Source organism: Sturnira hondurensis, unplaced genomic scaffold (genome assembly GCF_014824575.4).
Source record: "Sturnira hondurensis isolate 20B ecotype Veracruz unplaced genomic scaffold, ASM1482457v3 Scaffold0008761, whole genome shotgun sequence".
Classification (NCBI taxonomy): domain Eukaryota; kingdom Metazoa; phylum Chordata; class Mammalia; order Chiroptera; family Phyllostomidae; genus Sturnira; species Sturnira hondurensis.
This window is the reverse complement of record NW_028081392.1, coordinates 1,995,317-2,023,100: the sequence shown is the minus strand read 5'-3', so window position 1 is coordinate 2,023,100 and position 27,784 is coordinate 1,995,317. Positions and strand designations below refer to the sequence as shown.

Genomic DNA, 27,784 nt, shown 5'->3' with positions numbered 1-27,784 from the left:
ATAGGCAAGGGACATAAAGGAAAGAATAAACCAATGGGATCTCATCAAGATAAAAAGCTTCTGCATGGCTAAAGAAAACAATATTAAAAAAAAGAACCAACTGTATGGGAAAACATATTTGCCAATAATACCTCAGACAAGGGTTTAATCTCCAAAATATACAAAGAACTTACATGACTCCAACCTAAGAAGACAAGCAACCCAATTAAAAAGTGGACAAAGGACTTGAACAGACATTTCTCCAAGGAGGACATACAGAGGATTCAGAGACACATGAAAAGATGATCAGTATCACTAGCTATCAACGAGATGCAAATTAAAACCACAATGAGATACCACTTCACACCGGTCAGAATGGGCATCATAAACAAAGCAGCAAACAACAAATGTTGGAGAGGTTGTGGGGAAAAGGGGACCCTAGTTCACTGTTGGTGGGACTGCAGACTGATGATACAACCACTTTGGATAACTATGGAATTTCCTAAGAAAACTAAAATTGAAACTGCCTTTTGACCCAGCAATTCTACTGCTAGGATTATATCCTAAGAACCCTGAAACACCAATCCAAAAGAACCTATGCACCCCAATGTTCATAGCAGCACAATTTACAATAGCCAAGTGTTGGAAGCAACCTAGGTGCCCATCAGTAAATGAATGGATCAAAAAACTAAGGAAAGGTACATTGTGTAATTAGGTACATTTACACAATGGGATTCTAGGCAGCAGAAAGAAAGAAGGAGCTCCTGTCCTTTGCAACAGCATGGATGGAACTGGAAAGCATTATGCTGAGTGAAATGAGCAAGACAGTGAAAGACAAATACCATATGATGTCACCTTTAACAGGAACCTAAACAACAAAACAAACAAGCAAGCAAAGTATAACCAAAGACACTGAAATAGAGAACAGGCTGACAGTGACCAGAGCAGAGAGTGGGGAGAGAATTTCAGGGGCAAAGGGGGAGAGTTTACAGGAACAAGTATAAAGAACACATGGACAAAAACTAAGGGGGGGGTGGAAATGGGAGGGAGGTGTGGAGCACTGGTGTGGTGGGCTGGGATTGGAGTTTTGTATAGCACCCTTCTTCTGAAGCTAAGTCATCCCCAGGAAATGCTGTAGTACAACGACAACGCATTACAACATGGGGGCTTTTTTCTGCAGGACATTTGGTCCTGTGCAGAACATCCCAGGGATGCTTGTTCCATGCCATATGGTCTTTGATACTCAGTCCTGTCCAGAATGTCCACACCCAGAATTATCCCTGGTTTCAAAGAGCCCATAATGTTTATTTCCACTTTCAGTTTATAGGATTCGTACATAAAAAATACTGTTATGTTTCATTGGTCCAGTAATTGTGTTGTTGCTGTATTGCCAATAACAGCCCCTCTTGCTGTGGTTGCCTAGCTCGTAATTGCATGTGGGGTAAAATGGATGGGTCAGCCTGTACCAAATGTCTCTGTGGACGTGTGGGACAGAATCAAATGTCTGTTGATTGAACTTTTTTTCTCCATGCTCTGTAAAGGGAAGAAATACTTCTTCCAGACTGTGCCTAGCTGTCATCCTTTGAAGAACTGAGGGAGGGGTACTTTTTGAAATCTAATCTTATAAGCCCCCCCCCTTTCCGTAGGCCTAATGTTACACAGAAAGCAATATACTGAAGCCCTTGTATAGAATAATGCTATTACCTTAGTCTGCAAAGAAGCAGTCCTGTTGTTTCTAGGAAGGATAACTCATTCCAGAATGAACTATGCGTAGGATACTATACTTACAGTAGGCATTGGCCATCTGGAAGTGCCCCAGTGGAGGGCTATAAGGATGTTGAAGTTCTGGAAATCAGTTCCAAAAAACCTTAGTAGAAACATGAGGATACATTTTTTAATGTATTTAGAGAGCTGTCAAATAAGTGGGGGAGCAGATATGTTTTTTATTTCCCCAAGAAATTAAACTATAACAATTTGTAAGAACTGCACAGGATTAGATTTGAGCTGTACATGAGGAAAAAGGCTCAACTAATATTGCCAGCCATGGTTAGACTTCAGAAGTGGTGACCTTCCTCTCACAAACAATCAAAGGCTGTGTGATCATCCTTACAAATTCAGTAGTAAGGGTGATCATTGAATAGAAGTTCCTTATATTCTGAAGTGTTTTCCTAACTCAGAATTCTCTGATATTGCTTACAATTAATATAATTAATTCTCTGATATTAAATGATATTAATTACCTCATTTGTCCTGCAGCATCATTTTAAAACAGGTATGATGTCGGTAGGAATTCTGTGGCAGGAGAAGCTAACCAATAGAAAATAAGAAGTGTGTGTAGAATCTAACCTATTCAATTTTTTGTTCATTCCATCAGCACCACCAAAAATAGAATGTAAGACAGAATTAAAGACGTAGTTCGTGCATTCTCAGTTAAAGAACAATGAACGGCCGTGACAGCCGTGAGGCAGCTGGTGTTGTTACTGAGCATTTGACTTACTACACTTAGAGAAGGTTGCTTTTTTCATTTTGTAAAGCAAAGTAGAAAAATCTACTGTGCTTCAAAGAATGATCTAGAGCTAATGTTAATGTTGATGATAGAGTAATATAAAAGTGGGTATTTAACTAGAACAGACCCTCATGTATCTCCATTTCCAAGTAGCAAAGATTGTCATGGAATTCTGAGTAAAAGCTGCATAGTAATAAACTTTTCAAAGAATCTTATTGTTTTAGGCAGTTCTAACATATGTTAAGGTAATTTTGGAAACCGAAAAGAAGTAGTTCATGCTATTAACATGAGGAAGGGGAAGCTTCACTGTTCACTCTGTAAGTAGCCTCAGATTCAAAAGAATTCCTTTCTCAGTACCTTTCCATGGAAAGAGGTTGTGAGTTAGCATAAACACAAGACATCTTAGAGCTTTCTAGAACAGCTGGGTTTCAGAATTATTCTGAAACCTACATTTAAGAGAGATGGGGAAATACAAGAGAATTGTCTAACAGATATTCCTGGGTAATATATGTCACTTAAAGCAAGCTGGTTTTTTGTTTGTTTATCTTAAATACTTTGACATGACCAGCAGATGAAGATTGAATAGGCCAAGAGGACTACAGTAGGAAGAAGGACCTTCCCTGATAGACTGGCAAAGCCTAAGTGAGAATGTGCGAGGTAGCTGCCTTGACTTGCTTTATAGGTGATCCTAGTGAGTGCATGCAGACTCAGCCTCTAGAATGTCAGTGCATGTACTTTAATAAACACTCTGAGCTCCACATAAAGCAAATACTCAAGTTTGAAAGTAGCTAAACCACGCCCTGGCTGGTGTGGCTCAGTGGATTGAGTGCCGGCCTGCAAACCAAGGGATGGCTGGTTCAATTTCTGATCAGGGCACGTGCCTGGGTTGCAGGCCAGGTCCCCAGTAGGGGTGGCGCAAGAAGCAACCACAGCATTGATGTTTCTCTACCTCTCTTTCTACCTACCTACCCCTCTTTCTAGAAATAAATAAATAAAATCTTTAAAAAGAAAAAAAAAAGAAAGAAAGCCAGGATAAAAAAATACAGAAACCTCAAGCAGTACAGGATGTGCTTTGTTTGGTAAACTGAATTTTATCTTAGTTGTAAGAAGACATAGAACTATGATTTGGTAGAGTTACTCATTCAGTCATTTAAATGATACAGGCACATGCCTTCATGAAACTCACGGGACTGTAAGAATAAACAATTATGATAAAGCTAAAATTGTAAGCACTCTATGTAAGTTCTCTAATTGGTGGAGATAGGAGTGGAAATGCTGCCTTAATTCATATGTGACAGCACACTGACTGGCTTTTGCCAAGTATTTCCCTATTTCTATTCATTTGGACTATGTTCCTCCTAATATGATGCCACCTCGTCTTCCTGTTTTCTCTCAACTGCCTTCTACCCTTTTTTCAACCTTCTCCTCAACCCTCAGTCCTCCTTGGGCAACTTCATTTCAGGCTCTTTGCAGCTCACCACACTTATACCAAGGACTCTGAGCTTTTGCCACTCTCTTCTAAGCTTAGATCCGTATTTCCAACTATTTCCTGGGCGTTTCATTTGAATATGCTGTTGACCCCTTGAATTCAGCAGATCTGATCTGAACTCATTTTATTCCTCAAACCTTTTATATCTGTTGTATCTCTTGGTTAATAACATGCAAGTTACCCAATAGCCCAAGCCAGTCATGCTGTTGTCCTTCACTCTCAACTCATCACAGCTAATTAATCATTAAGTTGTATAATTTCTGCCTTGTTCTTTCCAGTCTGTTTCCTCCTCTCCATTACCACTGCCATCACCTCAATTCGTATCTTTAACATTTATAAGACCTTCAATGATCTGTGCAGCTGGTTCTTGTTTTCCAATTCATCCTCACACGGTAGCCAGAGAGGTCCTTTATAAATGCCTGTTTGAAAGTGTCACTCCTCTGCTTAAAACTTTCAGTGGCTTCATACCATTTGCAGTTGTTACAATCTCAAGTATCTTCAAGGATTAAGCAAAAAAAAGTTTGTGAGTAAAGCAGGTTAAATGTGAGGCAATAGGGGAGAATAGGAGAGTGCATTCTTATTTTTAAACATATATTCAGAATTTTTAAAAACATTTGATAATTTTATCTGAGAATCTAATGTTGCCTGTAGGTCTCCAGTTTGCACAGCCAAGTCTAAACTACTGAGCACGGCATATGCAATAATGTTCCTTTGAAGTCAGGTAGTTTTTGAGATGAGCAACTTGGGACTCTCAGCTGTTACAGAGACTGATGTAACCAGTGAGTCATGTTTGTTGTTTCGTTTCTAGGTCAAAACATATCAGAGTAAAGAGTATGTGCTTGTTATTGTATCACTGTCTCCAGATTAGAGGCCGTGGCACATAATGAACAGTTCATGGATTTTGGAGCCAACACCGACCTATTCTCTTGCCAGTTCTGTCACATATTAGCTGTGTGATTTTGAGCTAGTCATTTAATGGCTTTGATCCCCAGTTTCCTCTTCTAATTAAAAAATAAGGAAATAAAAACTTCCAGGATTGAGAATGCAATAGCAGATCATCAACAGCTTTAAATCTTCTAGCTCAGTGTTTGGCTTATAATAACTTTTCAGTAAAAGGTAGCATCCAGACAGGTAGGAAAAATGGAAGAGGTGGCAATAAATAATACAAAAGTTGAATTCCCCTAGCTGCATCCTTCTTAGCAGGTTTACTTGTGGCCTGAAGAAGAGCTAACTATTTGGAGGCCGTTTTCAAGTGAGGCAGGCAGTCGGACGCACAGGCACATGACTTAACGATGCAAATAAAAACCAGGAGCTTGCCAGCCTAGCTGGCTACCAAGCTGAAAGTGGATTTTAAGCCAGAAGTTCAGTTTGCCGTTGACAAATTCTTGAGCAGGATGGCACTATGGACTTTCTACAACTACGCATAATGTACTAAACCCTTTTTTACTTTTTTTGTCTACATGAAAACTTTACAGTTCTTTGTTAGTAAAAATTATACTAGCTAAAATTTTAATTTGGTAGTATTAGGTTATTTATTTTGGTTTGTCCTCTGCAGCTGTGTAAATTTGAATCACCAAAGGAAGAAAGTAAACTATTTAGTTTCCTTTACCAGAACATTTAGCATGGTAAGAAAGGAGGGCTGTTATATTTATACACATATTATTCTAATGCATAAGTATATTATGTTTTGATTGATTTAGGAGCAATAAGAAAGTCAAAGAGCTTTCATCACTCACTTAAGAGAAAAAATATATACCATCTTCTCAGGCTTTGCATTTTTTATTTTGCTTTTTTTTAATTTTATTTATTTATTCCTAGAGAGAAGGGAAAGAGAGTGAGAGAAACATCAATGTGTGTGTGGCTGCCTCTCATGTGGCCTCCACTGGTTTTATTTTGCTTTTTAAATTTCAGCTTTATTTTGCCATTTAAGTATACCTCACTCAGTAATTTGTATACCCAACTAAGATGGTTGAAATTGGGGGCCAAACAGCTAACAATATGCTGTTCTGCCTTACCACCAGGCTATAGTCACAATGAGTAAATTAGTACAGATAGTAACCTATTGGCAGAGTGACATCCACTAAGCTGATTGTGCTTAAAATGGAGAGACTAGAAATAACAAAGTACAAAGCCAGAGCTTGTATTTTAAAAAGCAAGACAATGGCTTAAGAGTTTCAAATTCTGCTTTGGCTGGTGTGGCTCAGTGGACTGAGTGCTGGCCTGAGAACCAAAGGGTTGCTGGTTCAATTCCCAGTCAGGGCACATGGTTGGGTTTCAGGCCAGGTCTCTAGTAGGGGGTGTGTGAGAGGCAACCACTGTCTTCCTCTCTTTCCTTCTCTTTCTCGTTCCCTTCCCTTCTCTCTAAAAATAAATAAACAAAATATTTTTTTAAAAAAAGAGTTTCAACTTCTTTGCAGCAGTATGACTCACCCAGACTGACTTTTATGCTCAGATTAACATTACTATATTTAAGTAACAGAGCAACAGCATTAGTATTGTACAGCTAAAGTGGATGGTGTCTAAGAAAGCAAAGCAGAAGTATTTAAAAGATTATTGAAACACGAAGGTAGGCAAATGCAATTTTTTTAATTCTCATCTGAGGATATGTCTTTCTTCATTCTAGTAGAGAGAAAGGAAAGGGGGAGGGAGAGAGAGAAACATTAATATGAGAGAGAGACATTGATTGGTTGCCTCCTGTATGTGCCCCAACCAAAGATCGAACTCGCAACATGGTCCTGACCAGGGATTGAACCTGCAACATTTTGATGTACCGGGACGATGTTCCCACCAACAGAGCCACCCGACCAGGGTGAGAGATGCTGTTTACTGCCTGTAGTAAAATTCTCTTTTGGTTTTAAGGGGTATTGTGAAAAGGTTGATGTAGATAAATATGGTAATATTATGTGACTTGATACTACATTTTAGTGTTAATCTTTTTTTCTTAAAGAACTGAGTTTTGGGGATTTTTTGGTCAATGTCATCTAAATATTTTTTTCCTCCCTCCCTCTCTTCTTCCTTTCCTCCTGTTCTTCCTTTCTTCCTTCCTATTTTCAGCTCCTCAGAGAAATTTTGAAATTGCCTTCAAGATGTTTGACTTGAATGGAGATGGAGAAGTAGACATGGAGGAGTTTGAACAGGCAAGTTGTCCTGGAGCATTCTTTTAAATACATTCATATTTAATCCTTTTTCATGTGCTTGGAGTTACTTTTGCCTTGGTCAGTGTACTCAGATGCTGTCCAATTTTTAACTACCTAATGTGACATTTTTCAGTTACTCGCTTTTAACATGCGGGGTTTTCTTGTTTTCACTGTAAACATAAGGAATTATTTTTAGCATATGATTAAGGTCAAGCTTGCCCTGATTTCTCATTATGAATTAAACTATAATGCTGAGAGGCTAAGTTATGGCTATTCAATCACATATTCAGTCAACATTTATCAAACAGTTCCTTTGTGCCAGACATTTCAGAACACAAAGATGAATGATAAATAAGAAATGCACACAGATAAATATTTCAAAACACCTAGAGACATTTACTCAAATTTGCACCCTGTGTCTATCATACATTCTTAAATATACACAGTCTGCTTAGAACTTCTATTATACTACACATAAAATGTAGAAACTTTGCAGTCATATGGTTCCATTTACTCCTCCTTTCTTTCTGTTGTAGTCCTGTGTATTTCTTCCTGTGTATTACCTCTACCGCATATGATAGTCCTCCATTATCTATGGGAGAAACGTCCTAAGACCCCCAGTGGGTGCCTGATATTTTGGATGGTACCAAATATATATACTGTGCTATTTCCTAAACATACATACATACACTTTGCAGCTTCTCTTTGGCGTATCCAAATTGTCAGCACCACTGTTTTGTGCTCTAGGGCCATTTTTAAGTAAAATAAGAATTACCTGAGCACAAGCATTGTGATACCATGACAGTCGATCTGATGACTGGCGTGGCACTGAGTGACTAACAGGTGAGTATTGGATAGTGTCTGGATATGCTGGACAAAAGGAGATTCACATCCCAAGTGAGATGGAGCAGGATGGTGAGAGACTTCATCACACTACCCAGAGTGGCACACAATTTAAAACTATGAATTGTTTATTTCTGGAATTTTTCACTTAATATTTTTTCCCATGATTGAGTGTAACTGAAACCATGGAAAGCCAAACCACAGATAAGGAGGGACTACTGTACATTATAAGCCCCATAATACATTAAAATTTTTGCTTTTATGCTCATATTTTTTAAAAAAATAAGAACAATAATATTCCATTATGTTTACTCACATGTTTGCCATTTCCGATGATTTTCATTCCTTCCTGAATAAACTGGTTTTCATATGTACCATTTTGCTTCAATTGGAAAAACTTTCTGTAGCGTTTCTTCTAGTGCACATCTGTTGGTGATGAATGAATTTATATCATCATTACTTATGGAAGGATATTCTAGACATAGAGTTCTAGATATGGATGTGAAATTCTCAGTTACTGTTTCTCTATTTCTGATTCCTACTAATGAATAGTCACTGGTTATTGTTACTGTATATGTAACATGTTGTTTTTCTCTCTTTGCTTTCCAGATTTTTTTACCATTGTTTTCTAGACTAGAAAACAAAAGATTTCTAGATTTTATTACGATATGTCTCCATGTGGTTTCTTTTTTTTTTTTAATCTTTTCTCTCTACTTATCAGACTGCGTAATTTCTATTGATTTGTCTTCATGGTAGCTGACTCTTCAGCCATAGCATCTCTGCTGTTAAACAATCAGAGAGTGTAACAAATGTAAATCAAACAAATGTAAATCAAACAAATTTACATTTGTTTGTTAAACAAATGTAAATTTTTATTTCAGATGTCACATTTTTAAATTCTAGAACTCCCATGTCATTTTTGTAGTTTCTTTCGCATATGAAATGTCCCATCTTTTCCTTATTACAAGCATATTTTATATCCTGAATACTGTTATAATGACTTATTTAAAATCCTTGTCTGCGAATTTCTGTCATCTCCATTGATTGCCTGTTCTCTTGAGAATGAGCCAAATTTTCCCATTTTCTCATATATCAAGTAATTTTGGATTATAGTCTGGATATTAGGAGTCATGTCATAGACTATGTGTTTGGATATATTCATCTAAAGATAATTAGTTTTGTTTGTTGTAGCCGGCTATTAATCTTAACTGGATTTAGCTGGAGTTTATATCTAGAATTTGGGGCTCCCTTCTTTGGATTTCTCCTTTCCAGGATTTTCCCCCGTTCCAGTGGTTGTAGTTGCTACAAAGTCTGTCCTCTGGTTTTTCGAGCCAGAACAACTGAGGACACCAATCCTTCTGATGTAGACTGGGACTTCCCTTAGGCTGAAACTCATAAAGTGGGAAACTCACCCAGTGCTATTTACCTTCTTCTGAGTGTCAACTCCCCTCCAGTATCTGCCCATGGTCACCCCTAGCGCCTCCAATTAGTTGTTTGGTTTATTTTGTCCATAGTGTATTATTGTCATCTGAGCAAGGATTGGCCTGGAAACAGCTACTCATCCATTACCAGAAGCAGATGAAGTCCTGTTTAGTATTAAATGCTAAAAGAGGGCTTCAGGCAGACCTAAGAAGCAGGAAGGAGAGAAATAAAAGTAGGAGAGGGGGAGAAGGAAGGGATGAAGAGAAAGATAATTAAAAAGGGGGGAAATGTGGTTTTGAAATAGCCTAAGAAATTACTTAGGGTACCCCTCAGGAGCAAAATTGTCATAACTTCCATACTCCTGTTACAGCGCTAAACTTTAGGTTGAGTTCAGGCTATGTGGGTCTTACATTTGGTGTTGCTGCTGACATGTGAATGACTTGGGGCAGTCATTTCACCATTCTGTTCACTTGTCAGGGAAGAGATGCTAAGTTCACCTAATGCAATCCTTGCTAACCTCGTGCAATTTACAATGTTGATCACAGGAAAGCTTGATGTAAAACTCTTTAGAAGAAAATCAAAAAGTAATTATAAGGTGGCTCATGAGTGAATGGCTCTCAGAAGTTTCTCTACTTCATCTTTCTACATTTTACTTTCTTGGGAAATATAATAATTTATTAAGTTGAAAATGCACCCAGCCTTTACTCTTATTTCCCAGGTAAACGGGTATTTCATTGACAACTTTATTTAAAAAACTTAAACAGAACCAAGTGAGGACATCTTCCATTTCATCATCATATGTCTTCAAAGTTAATGTGGCATGAGCAAATTAATAGCTAATATTACTCTTTCATTCATCTTCCAGAATCACTTTGATCATGTATAAGCACAAATTACTAAAAAGCATTTATAATTATAAATAGTAAGTGTGAGTTTTCTCTGACCCATTTCATAGCAAATCATAAAGCAGAATTAACCTAGCAAAAGATATTGATTATTTGGGCTACATTCACCTAAGCTATGACAGAAATGTTTTTTAGTATGAAAGTATGAGAAGTGATAGCTATCAATTGTGAAACAAAAGAAAAAGAATGAGATTTTATTTCAGAGATCATGTTTTATACTTCTCTTGATTTTCTCCACAGCATGTAGCATATAGTAAGCATTCATGTGACTAGCTGGTATTTTGACAGATTCTTATGTTATACTATTAACAAGTTATCTAAATAAAAATATTTTAAGAAAGTATTGCCCAACTGAGAAATACTAAGAAAATAATCTCTTTCTGTCTCTCTGTTTCTCTCTCACACAAAAAATTTAGTGATACATACTTTTTTTAAAAGTCTTTAGTGAAAGAACACTTATAGTGAGCAACAGTTTACACATAAGTGTGACAGCATTTGGACTGTATTGTTATTAATCATTAATGAAGATGCTAGGGCCTTGAATAAGCTGACGTGTGGTGTACATTGAATCCGGGAAAAGAATTCACCAGGCAGCATTTTATAAACATACTTACTGACTTCTGTCCAAGATGGAGGTGTATGTGAAAACACTGTGCCTCCTTGTACAACCAATTTTAAAGACAACAAAGTTTTAGTAACAAAAATGCAACCAAAACACAGAAAACTGAACTGTATGGAAGTCTGACAACAACAGACCATTCAGCCAGATGGGTAAGAGGGGCAGAGTCAGTGGCTGGCAGAGACGGGTCCTGCAGGAAAAATCAGCTGGACCGAACCCAGGAGTGCAGGCAGCAGTTGGCAGATCCCAGGCACAGGTTGGCAACAGGCGGACCCAGTGGGGGAGCAAGGCGGCTGGCTGACCACAGTCACATGTTCATGCGCAGATAAACCAGGCAAAGGAGCGAGCAGTGAGAAAGACTGCACAGGATAGAGCCCCAGCGACAGGAATTAAAGCCTAAAAGCACCAATTGGAAAAACTTTCTGGGTCGAGGTGCTGGGAGAAGCTCCCAGGCTCACAGAGAGTTTGTTGGAGAGACCCACAGGGTCCTGGAGGGTGCACAAGCCCACACACCCAGGAGCTGGCACCAGGGGGCCTGGTTTGCTTGCAGGAAGCAGCAGAGGGGACCAAAATCTGAGAGAGAGCTTGGAACAAACACCATTGCCTCTCTCTGACCCCGCCCCTACATACAGCGTCACAACCCAGCAACGTGGGGTGCCCCGTCCTGGTGAACACCTAAGGCTCCATCCCTCATACGTAACAGGCACGAACTGACCAAAACATTAACATTATGGCTCAAGAACAGCTCAAAGCCCCAGAGCCAATACTTCTAAGCGACCAAGAGACAGCCAACCTATCAGATGCACAGTTCAAAACACTGGTGATCAGGATGCTCACAGAACTGGTTGATTTTAGTCACAAATTAGAGGAACAAATGGAGGCTAAACTGATTGAAATGAAGGGGACTGGACAGGAAACCAATAGGAAAGGAAAGGAAACTGGGACTCAAATCAAGGGAGTGGACCAGAAGGAAGAACATAACAACCAAACAGGAAAGAAGAAAGAAACAAGAATTCAAAGAATCAGAGACTTCCGTCAAGATGGAGGCATAGGTGGAAACACTGTGCCTTCTCCCACAACCAAGTTTGGATACAACAAAAGTTTTGGAGAACTAAGACACACCCAGAGACCAGAAAACCAAATTATACAGAAGTCCGACAGCTACGAACCGTTCAACGGGGACGGTAAGAGAGGCAGAGCCAGCAGCGGAGCAGGGTGGGGAAGGACAGACCTAGGAGCGCAGGCAGCCTGGACCTAGTCCGGGTGCAGGGCAGACTGACCAAGGTCGCACATTCGCACGCAGTGAGACGGACCACGCAGGCCCCAGGGGGCGAACCCAGTGGTGGAGGGCTGACAGCGGTGGCACACTCGCGTGCAGTGGAGCAGGGCGCGTGGCCCTGGTGACAGTGGTGGCTGCGGTGCTGGTGGGGGTCGCGGCAGCAGGCGCCGGAGGGAAACCATTGTCCCTCTTTGACCCCTCCCCCACATACAACGTCACAACCCAGCAACTGAGTTGCCCTGCTCTGGTGAAAACCTAGGGCTCCTTTCCTGCTATTTAACAGGCACGAACAGCCCAAAAGATGGTGCAAGAACTCAAAGTCCCAGAGCCAATAACTCTAAGCGACCAACAGATTGCCAGGCTCTCAGAAGCCCAATTTAAAACACTATTTATCAGGATGCTCACAGAATTGGTAGAGTACAGTCACAAATTGGAGGAACATATGAAGGCTAAACTAATTGAAATGAAGGGAGATGTCCAGGAAACCAATAGCGATGGAAAGGAAACTGGGACTCAAATCAATGGAATGGACCAGAAGGAAGAACGAAACATCCGACCAGAAAGGAATGAAGAAATGAGAATTCAAAAAAATGAGGAGAGGCTTAGGAACCTCCAGGACATCTTTAAACGTTCCAACATCCAGATTATAGGGGTACCAGAAGGGGGAAAGAAACAGCCACGAGTGGAAAATTTATTTGAACAAATAATAAAGGAGAACTTCCCCAGTCTGGCAAAGGAAATAGACTTCCAGGAAATCCAGGAAGCTCAGAGAGTCCCAAAGAAGTTGGACCCAAGAAGGAACACACCAAGGCACATCATAATTACATTAGCCAAGACTAAAATGAAGGAGAGAATCCTAGAAGCAGCAAGGGATAAGGGGACAGTCACCTACAAAGGAGTACCCATCAGACTGTCAGCGGATTTCTCAAAAGAGACCTTACAGGCAAGAAGGGGCTGGAAAGAAGTATTCCAAGTCATGAAATCCAAAGACCTACAGCCAAGATTGCTTTATCCAGCAAAACTTTCATTTAGAATGGAAGGACAGATAAAGTGCTTCTCAGATAAGGTCAAGTTCAAGGAGTTCATCATCACCAAGCCCTTATTATATGAAATGCTAAAGGGACTTATATAAGAAAAAGAAGATGAAAAATATGAACAGTGAAAGGACAGCAAACACACAGTTATTAACAACCACACCTAAAACAAAAGCAAACCAAGAAGACAGCTAGATCAGGAGTGGAACCATAGAAATGAAGAACACATGGAGGGTTAGAAACAGGGGGTTGGGGGAAGGAGAAGGGGGGAGAAGGCACAGAAAATAGCATAGAGGGTAGGTAGAAAATAGATAGGGGGGAGGGTGAGAATAGTGGGGGAAATATAGAATCTAAAGAAGTTGAGACACGTGGTTATAAACTAAGTGGGAAGAATGGTGGGGGACGGAGTGTGCGGGTGGAGGGGAATGAAGGGGAGAATAGAACAACTGTAATGGTATAATCAATAAACTATATTTAAAAAAAGAATTCAAAGAATCAGGAGAGGCTTAGGAACCTCCAGGACATCTTTAAATGTTCCAACATCTGACTTATAGGGGTACCAGAAGGGGAAGAGGAAAAGCAACAACTGGAAAACTTATTTGAGCAAATAATAAAGGAGCACTTCCCCAATCTGACAAAGGAAACAGACTTCCAGGAAATCCAGGAAACTCAGAGAGTCCCAAAGAAGTTGGACCCAAGAAGGAACACACCAAGGCATATCATAATTACATTAGCCAAGATAAAAATGAAGGAGAGAGTTCTAGAAGCAGCAAGAGATAAGAGGACAGTCACCTACAAAGGAGTGCCCATCAGACTGTCAGCTGATTTCTCCTGCTTTACAGGCAAGAAGGGGCTGGAAAGGAGTATTCCAAGTCATGAAAGGCAAGGATCTACATCCAAGATTACTCTATCCAGCTAAGCTTTCATTTAGAATGGAAGGACAGATAAAGTGCTTCTCACATAAGGTCAAGTTGAAGGAGTTCATCATCACCAAGCCCTTATTACATGAAATGTTAAGGGGACTTATCTATGAAAAAGAAGATAAAAAATATGAACAGTGAAAGGACAGCAAACTCACAGTTATTAAGAACCACACCTAAAACAAAAGCAAACTAAGAGGACAGGTAGATCAGGAGCAGAACCATAGAAATGGAGATCACATGGAGGGTTAGCAACAGGGGAGTGGGAGGAGGGGAATGGGGAGAAGGTACAGAGAATAAGTAGCATAGACAGTAGGTAGCAAATAGACAGGGGGAGGGCAGGAATAGTATGGGAAATATAGAATCTAAAGAACTTGTGACACATGGACATAAACTAAAGGGGAGAATGGTGGGGGAGGGGATGTGCAGGGTGGAGGGGAATGAAGGGGGGAAATGGGACAACTGTAATGGCATAATCAATGAAATATATTAAAAAGAAAAAAAAGATGCTATAGCATTAATTTTCTGTAAAAGCACTTTTTCCCTCAATCACTTAAAGAAATACTCTCAGCACCATACTTTGAAGCTAGCATATGTTCCCACAGTGGGAAGGCTATAAGCTGTACTATTGATAGGCACAGGCAAAATTTAAATCGTGGTAGGTCCTCACCATGCTGATGCTCAATCCTGCTTCATATACTGCTAATTCAGTACTGCTATTGGAAAATCCTCCAGTTCTCACACATAAATACAGTGAATTATGTATTGCCTTCAGATAGAAAAAGCTTTTTTCTGATTGCCCCATATTTCAATTTAAGGTCTAAAAAACTCAACTTAAGTAATTTTAAATCCATTGTATACCTGGCTTTCAAGTCTCCATGTGCCTGAGAAACAAAGGTCAACCAATCTTACTTACATGTAAAATGTGAACTCAGAGAAAATCATAATCAAAAGTATTTATGATATTCACTTAAAGTGTTGAGGAGACTCAGCAATACTGTGCTCTGTGAAGTTTTCCAGTGAGAAAAGTGAGGCTCAAAGAGGTGAAACGACCTGCATAAATTCTGCTCTCACTGCAGAGCAGCCCAGTCAGCCTCCAGGACTTCTGACTCCTGGTCTAGTGTCCTTCCCTTGTAGTGTCCCACCCTTTAGACAGCAGAGGCTTTTAAATTGTCTTAAATAAGTCTTTTTTATGGTCATAGATAATAAGTAAAATAAAGAAAAAACATTTAACTAAGGTAGATTCATCATTACAAATCTTAAGCTTCAGAGGGGCTGTGATGGCCTAGTGGTGTGGGACTTGAAATCCAAATCTTAAGTTTCTAAGTATTACACTTTTCTAATTTGGCAATTTAAACATCAAGACTACCTATGTTGTTTGTTTATGGTACAGACCTTTATTATGTATCCTTACATATCCCAATTCTAGTTATTCTGAGTAGCTGTGGGTTTGGCTGGTGGTTTGTGTTTTCCCTGTGGAGATGGAGAAAACACTGCAGGAACTCACAGGGAAAAAGCTATAGCAATTATCAACTCACCTCAGAAAGCTTTTATGTATATTGTTAGGCCATAGTTGCTAGTCCCAAAAGTTATCTTTTCTCAAAAAGTTCATTAAAACTTCTCAAAGATTGAACTAATTCCCCAGTATTTTCTTGGAGAACTATTTCATACCAATTTCATATTTCATGTATCATTCTAATAAATGTTATCTCTCTTAGATGTTAAGTATTTGCCTATAGCTATGCTGTCTCTCATCACAACTAGGGAGTCATTAATAAAAAACTGTGAATTTCTAAAAATTCTCCTGAGATATGGAAGGTATTACTGTGAGGTGGATGATTATATATTGTGAGAGAGGTTTTAGGCCTCAAAATAAATGCATACTCTTTTCTGAAAAGAGGTTTTTAAGACGGTCCCAATTTTAAAGGTGTCTGTCATCTCTGTTAGAACCCTTGTTCTGCTGCTTGCTAGCTCTTTGACCTTGAGCAAGTTATTTAACTGTATGTGCCTCAAATTTCTTATGTGTGAAATAAGGATAATCTTAGGGCTTCTCTCACAGGATTGTGAGCATTAAAAGAAAGAATTGTAGCAGAGTGTAGGCAAATAATAAAGAATCATTAGGCAGTTACTTTTCTCTCTGTCTCCACGTTGTAATGTTTTTCTGGGTGGGTGTTTGCTTCTCTTTTAGGTTCAGAGCATCATTCGCTCCCAAACCAGTATGGGGATGCGTCACAGAGATCGTTCTACCACTGGTAACACCCTCAAGTCTGGCTTGTGTTCAGCCCTTACAACCTATTTTTTTGGAGCTGATCTCAAAGGGAAGCTGACAATCAAAAACTTCCTTGAATTTCAGCGCAAACTTCAGCATGATGTTCTGAAGCTAGAGGTAGGACTTCCTCTATTCCTTGGACTTCAGGCGGTCATGGCACTGTCCGTCACACATGCACATAGAGCCACTGGGTTGGGAGAGCCTGCCTTACCACATTCTTTCAGTCTGCCTCCAGCTGTGAGGACTGGTGACTTTGAACCTAATCAGTGATTTACAGTCTGACAGCAGGTAGGAAGTAATGTGTTCTGTGAAAATGGTTCGGAGTAAGATGATCCTGGGCCTGAAAGCAAAAATGCCTAAACTGAACCTCTTGTCTTTGGATGTCCAGCTTCAGGAAAAAGAAACGCAAGGGTCAGAGTGGTTCTCAAACTTGAATATGTATCCCCAGTTTTATGTGTATTGCATGGAAGGTACCAGGTGGTGGAGATGAGGGATCCCACTTAACTCAACTGAGACAGTTTGAAAAAACATAACTGAGTTTCCCTTATTAATAAGAACTCTGTTGTACGTCAACCATAACTTTAAAATACTTTTTAAAAAAGAACTCTTGCTATTCATGCTATAGAAGAGAGGCAAAGTAGAATAATACTAAAAATCAGATCAACCTTTAAAATGTGCTTTTGTATTGTACTTGTTTTCTAAAAATACTGTAATTTATATTCAAAGAATTTACTTCAAAAAAACGCCACAAAGTAATGTATCTCTATAGTTCAGCCTCTTTGAGGAGGCTCTAGTAGCCGCTATAATAGGTGATATAAGTGAGATATATATAAGTGAGATAAAATTATATACGCAAGTGAGATATGTGTGCGTATAAAAATCAGATTTTTACACATACATGAGAACCCCCATAGGAAAATGAAAAACCCAAGGAAGTAGCTGGGCCTAGTGTTTACATACCAGGTTAAACTAAGAGGGGCAACTTGCATTTGTGAATTTTGCATTCTTATCACCAGAGAGGTGAATCAAAGTCAAGAGAAATCTGTAAAACAGAACTTGTTAAAATAATTCTTATCATCCTTTAGTCTCCCCATATACGTTAGTTACTTTTCTGCAGTTGCCTTTCTGTGTTTCCTTCCTGCTGGTAGAGGGAGGCTGTCTCTCACACAGGACTTTCATTTCCTGCATTTAGGAGTTAAACAGTTTTGGTTTAAGAGTTGGTATGTATTAGACTCTAGACATATGCTTTGGCCCCTGGTATGCACACCTGGAGTGGCCTTCTTTGGAAACATTATATCATAATCTGGGAATATAAATTATTAAACTTATTAATTATGTAATTACAGTTTAACACAATATAGATCCATAAAATGTAGTTCGAGAATAAAGCACAAGCTAGTACTTCTGACAAACTTTAAATAACAATTCAGGGTCATTCAGGTGCCAGTTCCACAATCTAGCTTAACACTCATTCCCAGACATGTGGGAGTCTCAAGAGACATGGGACTTTTGTCTGTTATCCTGTGGAGCTGTCCAGCTGACAGTCCACTGATGTATAGATTGCCAGTGAGGTAAAATATTAACAGCAGATGAGGGGTTTCATACATGGGAACCTACACATAGCCTACATCCAAATGCAGAAGAAAAGAGATCTAATAGTATATAAGATAATTATAATTAGTCTAGAAAGCCTCCTTGTTTTTGACATTGATTTAGGATCATCTGTAGGCTTTGGGCCAAGATGTACTGAGAATGGTACTATTTGCCAGTCAGCAATTCCTCATGTAAGGGAACCAACTGACTCTTTCATAAAAGTACTCACCCTAATATGTTATAAATATTCTATAAGTGTTTATTAATTCCAAGTCCATTCTTCCCATATAATAGTACAAGCTTAGTGAATAAGTGGCTCCTTATCGTTAACATCCATATTTAAAGTTTTATGAACCGATATTCTTCCTTCCCAACTAGATTTGTAATTCTTGGAGAAGGTATGAATAGCAGAAAGAGGACAGGCTTTGGTGCTCATATAATGAGACCTTGATTAAAATTTTATTTCCACTACTTGTTACATGACATTTGATGAGTTATTTATCCTCTTAGAGCCTAGCCGCACAGAACAATGTTTAAGTGAGATGAGACTTCTTATGGGCTGAATTGTGCCCCCCCATAATTCCTGTGTTGAAGCCCTCACCCCCAGTACCTCAGAATGTGACTGTACTTGGAAATAGGGCCTTTAAAGGGGTGGATTTCTGGTCAGGATGGTGGCATAGGCAGACATGGGGGCTGTGCCCCCTTTGCACAACCACATCAAAATTACATCTAATATATAGAACAACCATTACTCAGAAACATCAGAAATCAAGTCGAATGGAAGTCTGACAACTATGGAATTAAAGAAACCACACCAAGCCAGACTGGTAGGAGGGGCGAGGAGGCGGAACAGTAGATAAAAATTCAGAAGGGATATCTCAGGAGTGAGGAGTCTCAGCCCCGCATCAGGGCCCATCCCAGGGTGCCAGTGCCAGGAAGATAAGTCCCCACAACTTCTGGCTGAAAAAACCAGAGGGGACTTAGTTTGTGGAAGAAACTTCTGGTGCCCTAAGCAGTTACTCTTAAAGAACCCGTACATGGTCTCACCTACTCAGATTCACTACCTCAGCTCCAGCACCAGGGTAGCAGCTTGAAAGGCACAGTGGTACACGGGGAGAAACTGAAGTGTTTGGCATCAAGGCAAGCAGAGGCCAGTGTCCCTTTGCTAAACTCCCTTCACAGATCTGGTAGGCTGGTGCCATATCTGTGACTCCATCAACCTGGCTAACGCTGTTCTACCTGCCTTGGAGATCCCCAGAGAGGCTGCCCCACCCAACTTACAGGCCCACCTACGACACATCATAATTAAAATGCCAAAGGTTAAAGATAAAGAGAGGATCTTAAGAGCAGCAAGAGAAAAGCAGTTAATTACCTACAGGGAAGTTCCCATAAGGCCATCAGCTCGTTTCACTAAAGAAACTGTAGTCTAGAAGAGATTGGCAAGAAATATTCAAAGTCATTAAAAGCAAGGACCTATAGCCAAGATTGCTCTACCCAGCAAAGCATCATTTAGAATCAAAGGGCAGATAAAGAGCTTCCCAGACAAGAAAAAAAAATCATCACCAGTCCGTTATTATATGAAATGTTAAAGGGACTTATCTTAGAAAAAGGAGATTGAAAATATGAACAATAAAATAACAACAAACTCACAACTATCAACAACTGAACCTAAAAAACAGAAACTAAAACTAAGTAAACAACTAGACCAGGAACAGAATCACAGAAATGGAGATCACATGGAGGCTTAGCAATGAAGGAGGGAGAGAAAGGGGGAAAGGTACAGGACATAACTGGCATAAATGGTAGGTAGAAAATAGACAGGGGGCAGTTAAGAATAGTATAGGAAATGTTGAAGCCAAAGAACTTAAATGCATGGCCCATGGACATGAACAAAAGGGTTGGGGAATACAGGTGGGAGGGAGTGTGCAGGGTGGAGGGGAATAAAAGGAGGGAAATGGGACAACTGTAGTAGCATGGTCAATAAAATATACTTTAAAAAAGAAAAATAACATCAAAACTATGAACAATAAAATGGCAAAAATACAAATCTATGAACAATTTAATATAAAAACAAACTAAATAAACAAAAAGAACAGAGACAGAATCAGGGATACGGAGAGTGTTTCGATGGTTACCAGATGGGAGGGGGTGTGGGGGAATGAGCGAAGAGGTGAGGGGATTAGGAAGTACAAGTAGGTAGGTACAGGATAGACATGGGTGTAAAGTACAGAACAGGAAATGGAGCATATGCATCATCCATGGACGTGAATGGTAGTGTGGGGATGGCCTAAGGAAGTGGCAGTGCTGGGTAGGGGGGAGCAAAAAAGGAAAAATCCGGACAACTGTAATAGCTTAATCAATACAATTTATTTTTTTAAATGTTGTTAAGTTAAAATGAGGTCTCGGGTGGGCCCTAGTCCAGTCCTACTGGTGTTTTTGTAAGAAGAGGAAACTCGGGCACAGGGGAACAGCGTAGGTGTGCACGCACAGGAGGACAGCCATGTGAGGAGACAACACAAGGGCAGCCGATGGCAAGCCCAGGAGAGAGGCCTCGGCAGAAACCAACTGTGCTCATACCTTGGTCTTAGACTTCCAGCCCCCAGAACTGCGAAGTAAATTTTTATTGTTTACTTCAGAAATTTAAGTCACCCATGTTTAAGTCACCCACCCATTCTGTGGTATTTTGTGGTAGGAACCCTAGCAAACAAATATACCACGTGGCATGCACTTTGCCTTTAATCAGTGTTCTTTCACCTTCTCTTACATGCCCTCTGCCACTTAGTATGGCAGCTGGCATATATCGGCACTTCAACTGGTCTTCTCAGATAAATGACCAAAAGGCTTTATGTTTATTTTGAAAATGGTTTTCTCATATCTGGAAAATTGAGCAGTTTTTCTTTTTATGAAACATTTCATCTTACTTTTCAAAGTTTGGGTATTTCTCCCCTCATTAAGTATGAAATATGTCATCATCACAGCCAGGAGGAAAATGGAAATGATTAATAGTACCTTTCATATGGGTTTTATAATTTGGCCATTCTTTCTATTTCTTACTGGTTTTATTTCTTTACTTATCTACTTTAAAATTTTAGGTCAAGGAGATTTACAGCTTCATTTAGTTCTTTCTCTTTTTCCCCCCTCATCATAGTAGCTTTGATAGTGACAAGAACACTTTATCTGTCAAATTTAATTTCGGAGGGGTTAGGAAGAGGGAAATGTCCATGAACATTTATTGAGTGCCTGCTACGAACCAGGCAATTTATATATATCACACACTTTCTTTGTTTTAATTCCCACCCACCCTGTTGGCCTTAGTGGTATTATACCCATGTCACAGATGGAGAAACTGATATTTAGAAAGATAAAAGTCACAGAGCTATTAAATGGTTGAGTCAGGATTCCAACTCAGTCGCTCAGAATGAATTATGTTCTATTCTTCCTCTAATTATTAGTACTTTTAGTCTGAGATGAGATTTCCGTATGTGACTTACTTGGAGCTCTGAAGAAAACAAAACATTCTGAAATTTAGGAAGAGAAAAAGACCAGACATCTATAGATTGCTCCAGCACCATCTTTTCCTGGTTCCTTTGCTCCTCAGATTGAGTGTTATGAAGAAGAATTACACTGTTGTAGTGTGCAAATGAAATGGCTACCCAAACTAGCCATTTAATTTCTTTTCATAAGAACCATTAGCTTGTTAGGTATCTTTATTTTTTTCAAGATTGTATTTATTTATTTTTAGAGAGAGGGGAAGGGAAGGAGAAAGAGAGGTAGAGAAACATCTCTACCTCTATGCAACCACTCCTGGGGACCTGACCCATAACACAGGCATGTGCCTGACTGGGAATTGAACCAGTGACCCTTTGGTTCAGAGGCCCACACTCAAGCTACTGAGGTACACCAGCCAGGGCTTGTTAGATATTTTTAAATGTTTGTATGCTCTTAATTCTGGTCAAATTTGTTTTATTCTACTCTTATTTTTCTATTTGAAAACTCAAAAAAAAAAAACCCATAGGTTTGAAGGAATGACTTAAGAGTATACAGATTTTAAAAAATATCTTTTGAAATTATTAAACATTCCATCTAAGGTCACTAAGAACTTCAGTTGAGTTCTTTGGAGACAGATGCCAAGTCTAATTCCGGTTAATATATTCATTGATTTCTTGAACTACCACAAGTAATATGTCAGTCAAAAATGAAAGGTAATTGAGAACTCTTTGAAAGATTATGATTAATTTTAATTGGGGGGGGAAGAAATGACATAAAAATGTCATGTCAAAGAAAAGCAAAAATTAATTTATACAAGAATGAAGAAGCCAACTCTAGAATATAAAATAAGGAAACTGAAAAAATATTATCTAACAGAATTTGTAGCATGGTTTTTTCATTAGTTTTGGGGTTCATATGCCTATTGTATTATCAATCAGATTATTATATTTTAAAAAGGCATGACTATCAATTATCTGAAGGCAAATTAGATATAGTTCAAAGGATAACAGTGATCGTTCCATCTTCCCAGTCTTTAAGAAAAAAAATATTGGCATTAACCAGGTTTGTTCAGCAGGAAGAGAGGTAAGGGACACAAAGAATTGTGCTAATTATGCTCATCTGTCAATAGTAGTAGAGCGAAAAAATAATAAGAGGGTTAATTTAAGTTAAATATCAAGGAGCTTTAAAGGCGTTGGAATCACAGCTACATGATGAAAGGTGCCTATGGAAATGCAGAATCAGCTACCCTTTGCATCATTAAACTGATGCCTTCATACTCATCTCTTTAAAGTGTTGAGGTAGAATTAAATCTTGCCCTGACACAGAGGACCATATCAAGAAACAACCTCAGCTCTTTTTCTGGCCGAAAGAATGTGGCAAAGGAGACCGGAGGACAAGAAGGCTTTCAATCAAACACTTTCTGAACTAGAACACTCTTGGCAAAACCAATGTCTTTTTATTTTATAGCCAGTTGGGTTTTTTTGAACTGGAAAACTGACACATGTTAACTCAAAGGTGAGAGTTAAGTAATTCAATTTAATTTAATCCAAAAGCAGAATTAAGTATGTTCAGCCTTAGATGTGTTCAGCTTAGATTTCCCAGAAATTATCAAAAGGGTTTTAAGAATACTTACCACTTTTAGGCATTTATAACTTTAAAGAGCCAAATATATATTTAAAGCTAAAAACTTTTAAGGTAACAATCCTCAGTGTGCAGAAAATTGTAACTTCAATATTTGGTTACAGTAATAAAATTACAAGTTTTTTTTCTAAAAAAATTATTTAGTCAAAATTAACTGTTTTATCCTTGTAAAATTCTGACAAGGAAAGGACCTGGCAAGCATTATTTTCCCAAGTGTAAAAAAAGAAAAGAAAAAGGGAATCTGTTACTTTCACCACATAAAATATTTTTCTTTCTTCATTTCTATTATATAAAAATGAAAGTTTTTATTTTGATCCCTTATTTCTTTTTTAATTTTTATTTATTGATTTTAGAGAGGGAGAGGAAGGAGGGGAGAGAGCGAGGCATCAGTTTGCTGTTCCATTTATTTATGCATTCATTGGTTGTGTCATATATGTGCCCTGGCGGGAGATTGAACCTGCAACCTTGGTGTATCGGGGTGATGCTGTCACCAACTGAGCTACCGGCCATGGCCCCTTTACTACTACTACTACTACTACTACTACTACTAGTACTACTGCTACTTCTTTTTTTCTTTCTTTCTTCCTCCTCCTTCTCCTCCTTCTTCCTCCTTCTCCCTTCTTCTTCTTCTTCATTTTTTCCCATTACCATTTACCCGCTTTATGCCCCCTGCCCCAACCCGCACAATCGCCTCACTATTGTCCATGTCCATGAGTCTTTTTCCTTTTTGCTCAGTCCCTCTAGCCCAGGGGTGTCAAACTCATTTTCACCAGGGGCCACATCAGCTTCATGGTTGCTTTCAAAGGGCTGAATGTAATTTTAGGACTGTATAAATGTAACTGCTTCGTAACAGTTAAGCGAGAGCTCAGCGCTGCCACCAAGTCAAGACAAGGTAGAGGGCTAGACTCCGCCCACAGGCCTTGTGTTTGCGCCTGCGCTCTAGCCCCTAACCCCACTCCCCCAAGAGCTATCAGCCTGCTCTTCGTCTATGAGTCTGTCTCTATTTTGCCTGTTAGTTCAGTTTTTTTATTAGATTCCACATATGAGTGAAATCATACAGTAATTATGTTTCTCTGACTGGCTTATTTCACTTGGCATAATGTCCTCCAGGTCCATCCATGCTATTGCAAAGAGTAGAACTTTCTTCTTTTTATGGCCAAATAGTATTTCATTGTGTAAATGTTCCATTAGTTGTTTTATCAACTCATCTATTGAGGGACACTTGGGATGCTTCCATATCTTGGAGATTATAAATAACATTGCAGTTCTTTCGAATTAGTATTTCAGGTTTCTTCAGGTAAATTCCCAGAAGTAGAATCCCTGGGTCATAAGGCAAATCCATTTCTAATTTTTTGAGGTATCTCCATACTGCTTTGCACAGTGGTTGTAGCAATCTACATTTCCACCAATGGTGCAGCGTGGTTACCCTTTCTCTACCTTCTCACCAGCATTTCTTCTTTGTTGATTTATTGCTGGTAGCCATTCTGACTGGTATGAGGTGATATCTCACTGTGGTTTTAATTTGAATTTTTCAGATGGGTAGTGATGTTGAGCATCTTTTCTTATGTCTATTTGGAGAAGTGCCTATTCAGGTCCTTGGCCCATTTTTTAATGTGACTGGTTTTTTTGTTTGTTTTTTTTTTAAAGATTTTATTTATTTATTTATCTTTAGAGGGGAAGGAGAGAGGGAGAGAAACATCAATGTATGGTTGCCTTTCATGCATCCCCTGCTGGGAGTTGGCCTGCAGGGAACCGGCCTGCAACCCAGGCACGTGCCCTGACTGGGAATCAAACCACGATCCTCTGGTTCACAGGCCCGCGCTCAATCCACTGAGCTATACCAGCCAGGGCTTAATGTGACTGTTTTTTAGTATTGAGTTTTATATTTTTTTATAAATGTTGGATATTAACCTCTTATCAGATGTATCAGCAAATATGTTCTCCCATTCAGTGGATCATCTTTTTATTTTGTTGATGGTTTCCCTTGCCGTGCAAAAACTTTTTAGTTTGATGTAATCCCATTTGTTAATTTTTTCTTTTGTTTCCTTTGCCTAAAGAGTTATATTGAATAAAATATTGCTATGAGCAATGTCTAAGATTTTACTCCTATGTTTTCTTCTAGGATTCCTATCGTTTCAGGTCTAACATTCAAGTCTTTAATCCATTTTGAAATTATTCTTGTGTGTAGCATGAGAAGGTGGTCTAATTTCATTTTTCTGCACATGTCTGTCCAATTTTCCCAACACCATTTATTGAATAAACTGTCTTTAGCCCACTGTATGTGCTTGGTTCCTCTGTCAAATATTGACTGTAAATGTGTGGGTTTACTTCTGACTATTTAGTCTTAAATCCAGATATCTGTTTATCCTATAAAAAGTAGCAAATTGGATCAGTAACATAATCCATCCAACCTAGTAATCGTTCTTTGCCTAGGACATAATGGGATGTTTTTGGAAATAATCATTACTTTTAAAAATAGAAATATGTAAAAATAATAGAATAAAAATAATAAAATAAAATTTTTAATTTATTTAACAGTTTGTCAGTCACCCATGACTTTATGTCATTAGTTTTTACAGATAATTGTATTTCTCTCAGTACCACACATCCTAAGATAGGTGTAATATCTTGCCCTGATGCAGGGACCAAGTTAGCTCTCAGGGTGAATTAGTTTAACAAGGAGAAATGTAAAATCCAAAGACAAACTCTGATTTAATTTCCTACAAATCCCTTTATACCCTGTGGCTCAATTTGCTATCATTTGTGACTTTGAGAATCTCTGGTTATAGATTCAGACTGAAAATACCATATATGGTAGAATTTGCATGGCAATGGAAAGCTCCTTTGATGTTGTAAATGCAACCTTAGTAATAGCTGTGTAAAAAGTATACAAAACAGTGCTTTTGTTTTTCATTTTTTGGAAAATGAAGGAAAGAATTTTAAGAGTGATACTTTGTTGCTCAAAACATTGGCCAAGGCATGGTTTTTAAAAGGTATCGAATCAGCTTTTCTGGATCTGACCTTCCAGATTGATGTTTTTCTTTGATTTCCAGAAGGCTTTGCAGTTCCAAAATCAACAATATGTTATTGATATCCTTTAAATAACTTGAGCACCTTCTGGATTTTCCTATCATCAAATATCTTTAACTTTACATTCTAAGTTAATTTTAAACTGGTCACAAGAAAAAGGAAATTGTGAATGAGTCATGAAGATTTGATCTTCAGGGGAAATTTTTCCTCGATCTGTCATTCACTTAGTCCGATAAACCAGTCTTTAATCGAACACAGGTGCTTCTCAGCTTATGAATGAGCTGTGTCCCAATGTCTCGAAAGTTCACAGGTCAATTATTTGGAATTCAGAATGCAGCAATACATTTTTATTTGAACACACAACAGAATATTTAACTTAGAATATAGTTGAATGCATTACAGTAAAATGAAAAGTATTATGAGAGAAGATGATAGTGAATTTATAGTTCAGTGTTCACACTGTATCTACCCCTCCAGCTGCAGCAGTCTGTGGTACAGACCTCGAGTAGATCAAGTGTTTTAACAAATGTTTGTGCACCAACTGGTAAAAAATGCTAGTCCACATTTCTTGGCTGTTGACCGTTGACCGTGAGCCAGATACTATTCTAAGTGCTTTATATCCATCATTTCATTTAATCTTCACAATGGTAGGGGTTGGTATTATAATTATTCACATTTAACAAATGAGGAAACTAAGGCACAGAAAGGTTAAGTAACTTGCCCATGGTCCGACACGTAATGGAGATTTGATTCTAGGCCACTGCTCCTAGATTCTTCTCTTAACTATTAACTTACTCTAGCTTTCTAGGAGTTGTGCTTAAATGCTTAAGTTATAAAAATAAATAAAACATTTTCTTTGCTTCTGAGAAACTTATAAAAGTTTAAATGAATGAGCCAGCAATTCCTGTACCGTGTTATAAGTACATCACTAGAGGTATTCTTCTGGTGCAATGAGAGTGTAAAGGGGGACCTGGTAAATCAGTGCGAAGTAAAGGGCAAGAGACTGCTCAAGAATCTTCCCCAGAGGTAGCAATATTCGAGTCAGCTGTAATTCTGATATTCATTCTATTTAAAGAATGTGGTGGTTCATTTCTATTTGCTCTTTGTTCTGGTTGTAGGACAGATGAGAACAGCAAGGGAGCAGTGAGTAACACTGGGACCAGAGCCAGGAGAGGGTGACAGAGGAAGTGACCTTTCCTGTCAAGTGTGTCCCAAACCAGGCTTAAGTTAATATGTCACCTAGGTGTTCTCATATTGGTAAAGGGACCCCATCCTCTCAATTTCGGGCTGTGGAGATCATTAAGAAACAGACGAAGAATAGAGGGCAGAATAAGAAAGAGAAACTTTCCCCAGATTTCTCTAAGAGCTAGCTGGGCCCATGGGCAGATCAAATCTGATGTCTAAATCAGACTTAGAATAAAAGTTAATAAGTAAATAGCATCTAGGGTATCCAAGTACGTCTTTTTACTTTTATCCCTCTGACAGCCACCTTTAACTGCAGATGCCTCAGTGTGGTGGGCTTTGGAACTTACGGACATTTTACAGCAAAGAAAGGGGGCTTTAGAGAGTGACAGTTGTGCTGAGGAGTGGAAAGAAGCTTGTTGTCCTTTCCTTTTTTACCTTTGTTCA

At 38.9% G+C, this 27,784-nt stretch overlaps 1 protein-coding gene across 5 annotated transcripts in view; it reads left to right on the top strand.

Annotated features, from left to right (window-relative positions):
• The window catches only part of MICU1 (mitochondrial calcium uptake 1), a 274,732-nt gene that overhangs the window by 173,900 nt on the left and 73,048 nt on the right, over window positions 1-27,784 (top strand). For all 5 annotated transcript variants that reach the window (XM_037055855.1, XM_037055852.1, XM_037055854.1 and 2 more), the window contains 2 exons: window positions 7,029-7,111; window positions 16,322-16,519. In XM_037055855.1, coding sequence (XP_036911750.1) covers window positions 7,029-7,111; window positions 16,322-16,519 — 281 coding nt within the window. The remainder of the gene's footprint in view (window positions 1-7,028; window positions 7,112-16,321; window positions 16,520-27,784) is intronic.